The following is an 8896-nucleotide window of genomic DNA, read 5'->3' on the forward strand; positions in this document are numbered from 1 at the left end:
TACTGTAAAATTCTCTAAAATGGAGGTGGCTTATGGTAGAGAAATTAACATTCAATTATCTGGCAAAAGCTCTGATGGACATTCCTGCAGTCAGCATGTCGATTGCACAAGCCCTCAAAAACTTGAGACATCTGTGTTGTGGGACAAAAGTGTACATTTTAGAGTGGCCTTTTATTTTCCCCCAGCACAAGGTGCACCTGTGTAATGATCGTGCTGTTTAATCAGCTTCTTGATATGCCACACCTGTCAGGTGGATGGATTATCGTGGCAAAGGAGAAATGTTCACTAACAGGGAGGTAAACAAATTTGAGCACAACATTTGAGAGAAATAAGCTTTTTGTGCGTATAGGAAAAATGGGATCTTTTATTTCAGCTCATGAAACATGGGACCAACACTTTACATGTTGCATGTACACTTTTGTTCAGTGTAGTTATCAGTCCAGGAAAGTAGGCCTAAAGTCTATGAGAGTTCATGTAATTATTTCTCTGACCCCGCAGGATGTATTGCAAACTCAGTCCGTGGTCTTGAATGCACTACATTTTTGTTCTGCAAAGAGAGGAAGAGAAACAGTAACACGGGGAGGGGAACAGTAACACTGGGAGGGGGGGACAGTAACACTGGGAGGGGGGGACAGTAACACAGGGAGAGGGGGAACATTAACACGGGGAGGGGGACAGTAACACGGGGAGGGGGACAGTAACACGGGGAGAGGGGGACAGTAACACGGGGAGGGGGACAGTAACACGGGGAGGGGGGAACAGTAACACGGGGAGGGGGACAGTAACACAGGGAGGGGGGGAACAGTAACACGGGGAGGGGAACAGTAACACGGGGAGGGGGGAACAGTAACACGGGGAGGGGAAACAACACTACTTTTGATCAGAGCTGTAGGTTTAGTTGGTCATTAAGTGGTGCACTATATTAGGGAATAGGGAACGCAGCTCGGTGTCTGTATGAACAAAGTCCAGTTCCCCTCGTCAATACACCTGAGAACCCTCTCACCTACGTGGCTGCTTCCAGCTGTACTGCTTTAAGGACCCGCTTTCCAGTTCTCTCCAGTTCCTACACTCAGAACACTGGGGCTGTGTGCCAAATGGCACCCTATTCAGTGCTCTACTTTTGACCAGAGCCCTATGGGCCCTAGTGCACAATTTAGAGAATAGGGTGCCATTTGGGGCGTAGCCCCGAGGTTCCTCTCACCTGGTTTGCTGCTCACACTTGTGCCTCTTCAGGGACCCACTCTGACTGTAGCTCCTACAGCACTCTGTGCATTTGTACGGCTTCTCTCCTGTGTGGACAACCATGTGCACTTTACGAGACGCCGAAGTGATGAAGCACTTGTCACACTCGGAGCATTTGTATGGTTTCTCCCCTGTGTGTCTCCTCATGTGCTGCGCTAGGTGCCCACTCTGACTGTATCTCCTACAGCACTCTGTGCATTTGTATGGCTTCTCTCCTGTGTGGACAACCATGTGCACTTTACGAGACGCCGAAGTGATGAAGCACTTGTCACACTCTGAGCATTTGTATGGTTTCTCCCCTGTGTGTTTCATTGTAACGTGGTCTTTCAGTTGGTACCCCTCGTTGAACTGCTTCCCACAGTCCTGGCAAGAGAACAGCGTTTTCCTGCTGTGCTGTCGCCGGTGGACCATAAGGGTGTGCGGCCGGGCAAAGGTCATGGGACACTCTGGGCAGGACAGCGGGCGCTCGCCGGTGTGGCTCAGCCGATGATACTTGAGACTAATGTAACGGACAAAACTCTGGCCGCACTCCGGGCACAAGTACGGTTTATTCCCGCTGTGGGCCGTCATGTGGCTCTTCAGGTGGTCGGAGATTTTGAAGCTTTGGCCGCACTGGGGGCAGACGTAGGGCCGTGCATCGCTGTGGAAACGCATGTGGCGGGTCAGGTTGGATTTGAACGTGAAAGTTCTGCCGCATTGGAGGCAGGCGAAGGGACGCTCCACCTCGTGGATTGGTCGGTGCTCGTCTAGACTGCCTTTCCGGGAGAAGGTTTTATGGCAAACCTCGCAGGAGTGCGGCCGGTACTGGGTGTGGCTCCGGGAATGAAACTTAAACTGAATTTTTGAGAAGAACTTCTGGCCGCAGTCTGGACACGGGAACCTGGGGACCTTCTGGTTGTGAGGCCAACATTCCAGGTCAGACCGCAACGCAGCCGGATTGAATGGCTGAACGGTAGACGACTGCAGCTGCCTCCCTCCATCCTGGTGGTACAGGGGGGCATCCTTCATCTTCATACCCAGCTGATGTGCATCTGTCCTGGGGTCGCTCTCTGTAGGTCCCCTGGTGTTACCCATCTCTGGGTCGTAGCTCTCTGTCTTCACAGAGTTCAACCAGTGTTCATCACTTCTTGTACCGATAGGCAGCTCGTCCATCTCTTGTTTCACCTGGTTTAGAATAAAAGAGCTTTATTTTCCCAGAGGAAACTTAAGTGATAGTAAGATACGTCAAGATATCTAGTAAATATATACAGTGCACTCGGAAAGTATTCAGACCCCTTGACTTTTTCCTCAATCTTACATTAGCCTTGTTCTAAAATTGATTAAATACACCCCCCACCCCTCAATCTATAAACAATAACCAATAATGACAAAGCAAAAACTGTTTAATTTTTTTTTTTTTTGTAAATGTATTAAAAAGTAAAAAACTATCACATTTACGTAAGTATTCAGATCCTTTACTCAGTACTTTATTGAAGCACCTTTGGAACCTTTGGCAGTGATTACAGCCTCGAGTCTTCTTGGGTATGAAGCTACAAGCTTGGCTCACCTGCATTTGGGGAATTTCTCCCCATTCTTCTCTGCAGATCCTCTCAAGCTCTGTCAGGTTGGATGGGGAGTGTTGCTTCACTGTTATTTTCAGGTCTCTCCAGAGATGTTCAATCGGGTTCAAGTCCGGGCTTTGGATGAGCCACTCAAGGTCATTCAAAAACTTGTCCCGAAGCCACTCCTGCGTTGTCTTGGCTGTGTGCTTAGGGTGGTTGTCCTGTTGGAAGATGAACCTTCGCCCCAGTCTGAGGTCCTGAGTGCTCTGGAGCAGGTTTTCATCAAGGATCTCTCTGTACTTTGCTCTGTTCATCTTTGCCTCGATCCTGACTAGTCTCCCAGTCCTTGCCGTTGAAAAACATCCCCACAGTAAGATGCTGCCACCACCAGGCTTCACAGTAGGGATGGTGCCAGATTTCCTCCAGACGTGACGCTTGGCATTCAGGCCAAAATAGTTTCATCTTGGTTTCATCAGACCAGAGAATCTTGTTTCTCATAGTCAGAGTCCTTTAGGTGCCTGTTGGCAAACTCCAAGCAGGCTGTCATGTGCCTTTTACTGAGGAGTGGCTTCCATCTGGCCTCTCTACCATAAAGGCCTGGTTCGTGGAGTGCTGCAGAGACGGACGAACCTTCCAGGAGGACAACCATCTCCACAGAGGAACTCTGGAGCTCTGTCCGAGTGACCATCGGCTTCTTGGTCAGGACTCTTGGTGGTTCCAAACTTCTTTCATTTAAAAATGATTGAGGCAACTGTGTTCTTGGGGACCTTCAATGCTGCAGACATTTTTTGGTACACTTCCTCAGATCGGTGCCTCGATACAATCCTGTCTCAGAGCTCTACGGACAATTCCTTCGACCTCATGGCTTGGTTTTATCTCTGACATGCACTGTGGGACCTTATATAGACAGGTGTGCCTTTCCAAATCATGTCCAATCAATTGAATTTACCACAGATGGACTCCAATCAAGTTGTAGAAACATATCAAGGATGATCAATGGAAACAGAATGGACCTGAGCACAATTTTGAGACTCATATCAAAGGTTCTGAATACTTTGTAAACATTTCTAAAAACCTGTTTTGCTTTGTCATTATGGGGTATCGTATCGTGTGTAGATTGCTAAACATTTTTTATGTGGAAAAAGTTGAGATGTCTGAATACTTTCCGAATGAACTGCAGCTGCAACATTCACACAGATACGAATGGTATAAAAGATCTCAATTACATTTTAATTTAAAAGCTACAAGTTTAAACCTACCTCTTGTTTTGCTGCGTCAGGCCTCAAGATGGAGCGGGAGAATTTGAGAATGATCCTGGGTTTATTTTTGCTTCCCTTCGGGCCGTGCTGATGTCTAGACACTACTGAGACCTGGCTAGAAACACTTTTGTTGTCAGCAGAGTTGTGTCCATTTCCTGTGGGTTGTTTCTTTCCTCTGCTGGTGGTGTTTTTCTTCTTCGTTGGTTTTCTACCTGGTTTGTTGTTCTTCTTCGGGTTGTTCTGGTTAAGTCTGGGAGCACAGAGAGACAGTTGATCCTTTGTCAGTCTGTGGAGTCTCAAGATGGGTAAAGAAACAGCAGCGGACATCTTGAGTTGATTCAGGTTAACGCTATGCAGAGAATCTCCTTCCTCCATCTTGAGTTGATTCAGGTTAACTCTATGCAGAGAATCTCCTTCCTCCATCTTGAGTTGATTCAGGTTAACGCTATGCAGAGAATCTCCTTCCTCCATCTTGAGTTGATTCAGGTTAACGCTATGCAGAGAATCTCCTTCCTCCATCTTGAGTTGATTCAGATTAACGCTATGCAGAGAATCTCCTTCCTCCATCTTGAGTTGATTCAGGTTAACGCTATGCAGAGAATCTCCTTCCTCCATCTTGAGTTGATTCAGGTTAACGCTATGCAGAGAATCTCCTTCCTCCATCTTGAGTTGATTCAGATTAACGCAATGCAGAGAATCTCCTTCCTCCATCTTGAGTTGATTCAGGTTAACTCTATGCAGAGAATCTCCTTCCTCCATTTTGAGTTGATTCAGGTTAACACTATGCAGAGAATCTCCTTCCTCCATTTTGAGTTGATTCAGGTTAACGCTATGCAGAGAATCTCCTTCCTCCATTTTGAGTTGATTCAGGTTAACACTATGCAGAGAATCTCCTTCCTCCATTTTGAGTTGATTCAGATTAACGCTATGCAGAGAATCTCCTTCCTCCATTTTGAGTTCCTCCATTTTGAGTTGATGTAGTTAACCTGGGCAGAGAAACTTGTTCTGTTAAACTAACGGCCTTCATATCAGTAAATGTTTCAAACTTCCAGGGTCTTATAGCTCTAGGCTGGTGCCATAGACAGCTCTAGGCTGGTGCCATGTGGGTGATTGTGATGGCTTGTCTTCTCCTTATAAGATAGCTCTAGGCTGGTGCCATAGACAGCTCTAGGCTGGTGCAATGTGGGTAATTGTGATGGCTTGTCTTCTCCTTATAAGATAGCTCTAGGCTGGTGCCATAGACAGCTCTAGGCTGGTGCAATGTGGGTAATTGTGATGGCTTATCTTCTCCTTATAAGATAGCTCTAGGCTGGTGCCATAGACAGCTCTAGGCTGGTGCCATGTGGGTAATTGTGATGGCTTGTCTTCTCCTTATAAGATAGCTCTAGGCTGGTGCCATAGACAGCTCTAGGCTGGTGCCATGTGGGTGATTGTGATGGCTTGTCTTCTCCTTATAAGATAGCTCTAGGCTGGTGCCATAGACAGCTCTAGGCTGGTGCCATGTGGGTGATTGTGATGGCTTGTCTTCTCCTTATAAGATAGCTCTAGGCTGGTGCCATAGACAGCTCTAGGCTGGTGCCATGTGGGTGATTGTGATGGCTTGTCTTCTCCTTATAAGATAGCTCTAGGCTGGTGCCATAGACAGCTCTAGGCTGGTGCCATGTGGGTGATTGTGATGGCTTGTCTTCTCCTTATAAGACAGCTCTAGGCTGGTGCCATGTGGGTAATTGTGATGGCTTGTCTTCTCCTTATAAGACAGCTCTAGGCTGGTGCCATGTGGGTGATTGTGATGGCTTGTCTTCTCCTTATAAGATAGCTCTAGGCTGGTGCCATGTGGGTAATTGTGATGGCTTGTCTTCTACTTATAAGATAGCTCTAGGCTGGTGCCATGTGGGTGATTGTGATGGCTTGTCTTCTCCTTATAAGACAGCTCTAGGCTGGTGCCATAGGCAGCTCTAGGCTGGTGCCATGTGGGTGATTGTGATGCTTGTCTCCTTATAAGATAGCTCTAGGCTGGTGCCATAGACAGCTCTAGGCTGGTGCCATGTGGGTGATTGTGATGGCTTGTCTCCTTATAAGACAGAGCTGGTCATCATCTGTAAGAAGTAATGGAGAGACATGTAAGAATAAAGAAGAATATCAACTAGACATATTCAAATTGACAAAATCAGAATAAGGGAATCCAAGGCCTGTTCGCCCCGCTATTATCCAGAAGGTGAGGTCCATTCAGGTGCATCAAAGCTGGGACCGAAAGATTGAAAAACAGCTTCTATCTCATGGCCATCAGACTTTTAAATAGCCATCTCTAGCAGGCCTCTATCCAGTATCCTGTCCTGAACTTAAGTCGCTGTCACTAGCTGACTATCACCCAATTACTCATCCCTGCACCTATGTACAGTGGGGCAAAAAAGTATTTAGTCAGCCACCAATTGTGCAAGTTCTCCCACTTAAATTACAGGCCTCTCATCTTTTTATCATAGGTACACTTCAACTATGACAGACAAAATGAGAAAAAAAATCCAGAAAATCACATTGTAGGATTTTTTATGAATTTATTTGCAAATGATGGTGGAAAATAAGTATTTGGTCAATAACAAAAGTTTATCACAATAATTTCTTATATACCCTTTGTTGGCAATGACAGAGGTCAAATTATTTTCCACCATAATTTGCAAATAAATAAGGAACAATGAGACAGGTAAATGAGGATGTATAAATGTGAAGCATCTGCTTGGTGTTTCCACTCACTACCAAATACGAAGTTACAATTAATATGAGGAAATCAGTCAATGTAAATAAATTCATTAGGCCCTAAGCTGTGGATTTCTCATGACTGGTGAAACAGATAAGCATCCGTTGGTCACATTAGATTTTTTTTTTTAAATGGGCCTCAGGATCTCGTCACAATATGTTTGTGCAATCAAATTGCCATCGATAAAATGCAATTGTGTTCGTTGTCCATAGCTTATGCCTGCCCATACCATAACCCCATCGCCACCATGGGGCACTTTTCACCACGTTGACGTCAGCAAACCGTTCGCACACTCAAACGCCATACATGTGGTCTGCGGTAGTGAGGCCGGTTGGACCTACTGCCAAATTCTCTGAAGTGAAGTTGGAGGTGGCTTACGGTAAATAAATGAACATTAACTTATCTGGCAACAGCTCTGGTGGACATTCCTTCAGTCAGCATACCAATTGCACGTACCCTCAACTTGAGACATCTGTGGTGTTGTGTGACATAAGTGCATGTTTTCGAGTGGCCTTTTATTGTCCCCAGCACAAGGTGCACCTGTGTAATGATCATAATCAGCTTGTTGATATGCCAGACCTGTCCAATGGATGGATTATATTGGCTAAGGAGAAATGCTCACTAACAGTGATGTAAACGATAGTTCAGCTAATTAAACGGGAACAACAGTTTGTTGCGTTTATATTTGTGTTCATTGTATGAGCAGAACTGTCCGAGTCTATATTCAAGTAATACAAATAAATTACCATCGACCACGCCCATAAATTGGGGGAAACAATCATTCTTTCCCATTCACCACCATCTTCATTGTTGATTTTACAACAATAACAAAACATGTTCAATGTACATGTAACCAGATAAAACATCCCGACCTGCGGATCGCAAACAAGGAGATAAAGCCTGTGTGTCTTCAGTCTATTCGCCATCGGAGAGTGGGACATGCAGGGAGCAGGGGTCCAAGTACAGTAGGCAACACGTAGCTATGTGTGTGAAAAATATTTGATCACAGGGAATACATTTAACTTGTTTAGTCCATTTGTAACTCCACTCGCTACTTGTAGCTGTATAGTCTATGTGTCGTGGTTTGGTTATGTTCCGGTCGGAAGCTAGCTACAGTAGCTAGCTGCTAACGTTATTAGGTGAAAAGGGGCTCGAGGAAAGCCCTAAATTATAAAAAATGTCTAACTAGGCAAGTCAGTTAAGAACAAATTATTATTTACAATGACGGCCTACCCCAGGCTAAGCCCGGACGACGCTGGGCCAATTGTGCGCCGCCCTATGGGACTCCCAATCACGGCCGGATGTGATCCAGCCTGGAGAGACAACAACTGCATTAACTGTCAAGTCTAGAAACGGACAGTCTACCTGCAGAGACGGAGGCAGCAATCTTCAGCGGGTATGAGTGATCCGAGTTGGTCCGACAAGCTAGTACATTTATCTCTGAGAAATAATTACGATCCCTGTTTGTAATAAACACTGCTATCCATACACAGGGTTGCCAGGTCATGTGAAAAACCTGGGCAAAAGCCCTGAAACAAGGACTATTTTTTCTCTCACATCGAGATGAGTTGTAATAAACCGTTTTCCCATAACGTTATTAGCCTATTAACAAGGAACATAGACGTAACTACATGCTAAATGTGTTATGCGTGAAGCAACGCAGAGTGCCTGGATAAAACCTTATTGGACATATACTACAAACCTCCAGGGTGCCTTATTGCTATTATAAACTGGTTACCAACGTAAAAGTTGTCATACCCATATGGTATATGGTCTGATATACCACAGCGTTCAGCCAATCAGCATTCAGGGCTCGAACTCGGGTTATAATTGTCAATAAATCACTTTTGTGCATAACTATAGATCAATACACAGAGTTTGAGTGATGAAAGTTGGACAATGTTCAGGGACGGAGGATCTACAAATCTGAGCGAGAAACACTTTGGATGGAAAAAAACCCTGAATGTTTGGCTATTTTCTGTCAATTGTGCTGTTAGTATGAAGCCAGATGTTAAGATGACAAACCGTTATAAATTGACCATTTGTGAGATTGCCTTGTCATTTTAATAAGCATAGGCTACAAACTTAAAATCTGGGGTTAT

At 45.2% G+C, this 8896-nt stretch overlaps 1 protein-coding gene across 3 annotated transcripts; it reads right to left on the bottom strand.

Annotated features, from left to right (window-relative positions):
* Positions 1 to 334: 334 nt before the first annotated feature.
* On the bottom strand, positions 335 to 8283 carry LOC135530283 (zinc finger protein 37 homolog). 3 transcript variants are annotated; one of them, XM_064958636.1, is made up of 4 exons: positions 8160 to 8283; positions 4043 to 6138; positions 1202 to 2406; positions 335 to 618 (listed from the first exon to the last, which is right to left on the bottom strand). In XM_064958636.1, exons 2-4 carry the CDS (start codon positions 5006 to 5008, stop codon positions 513 to 515), a joined length of 2277 nt encoding a protein of 758 aa, XP_064814708.1. In that variant the 5' UTR covers positions 5009 to 6138; positions 8160 to 8283; the 3' UTR covers positions 335 to 512. The 3 variants fall into 3 exon arrangements, with proteins under 3 accessions (XP_064814708.1, XP_064814709.1, XP_064814710.1); XM_064958637.1 differs by lacking the exon at positions 8160 to 8283 and adding an exon at positions 7667 to 8090; XM_064958638.1 differs by lacking the exon at positions 335 to 618 and having other exon boundaries at positions 629 to 2406.
* Positions 8284 to 8896: the final 613 nt, after the last annotated feature.

This window comes from Oncorhynchus masou, unplaced genomic scaffold (assembly GCF_036934945.1).
Source record: "Oncorhynchus masou masou isolate Uvic2021 unplaced genomic scaffold, UVic_Omas_1.1 unplaced_scaffold_1313, whole genome shotgun sequence".
NCBI lineage: Eukaryota > Metazoa > Chordata > Actinopteri > Salmoniformes > Salmonidae > Oncorhynchus > Oncorhynchus masou.

Excerpts from the sequence above, each read along its gene's own strand:
- LOC135530283 (XM_064958636.1), bottom strand. The coding sequence starts at position 5,008 with ATGGAGGAACTCAAAATGGAGGAAGGAGATTCTCTGCATAGCGTTAAT. Across the intron at positions 2,407-4,042 it reads CTGACGCAGCAAAACAAGAG|GTGAAACAAGAGATGGACGA; the intron begins GTAGGTTTAAAC and ends ATTCTAAACCAG. Across the intron at positions 619-1,201 it reads AAGTGTGAGCAGCAAACCAG|TGTTACTGTCCCCCCCTCCC; the intron begins GTGAGAGGAACC and ends CCCCCCTCCCAG.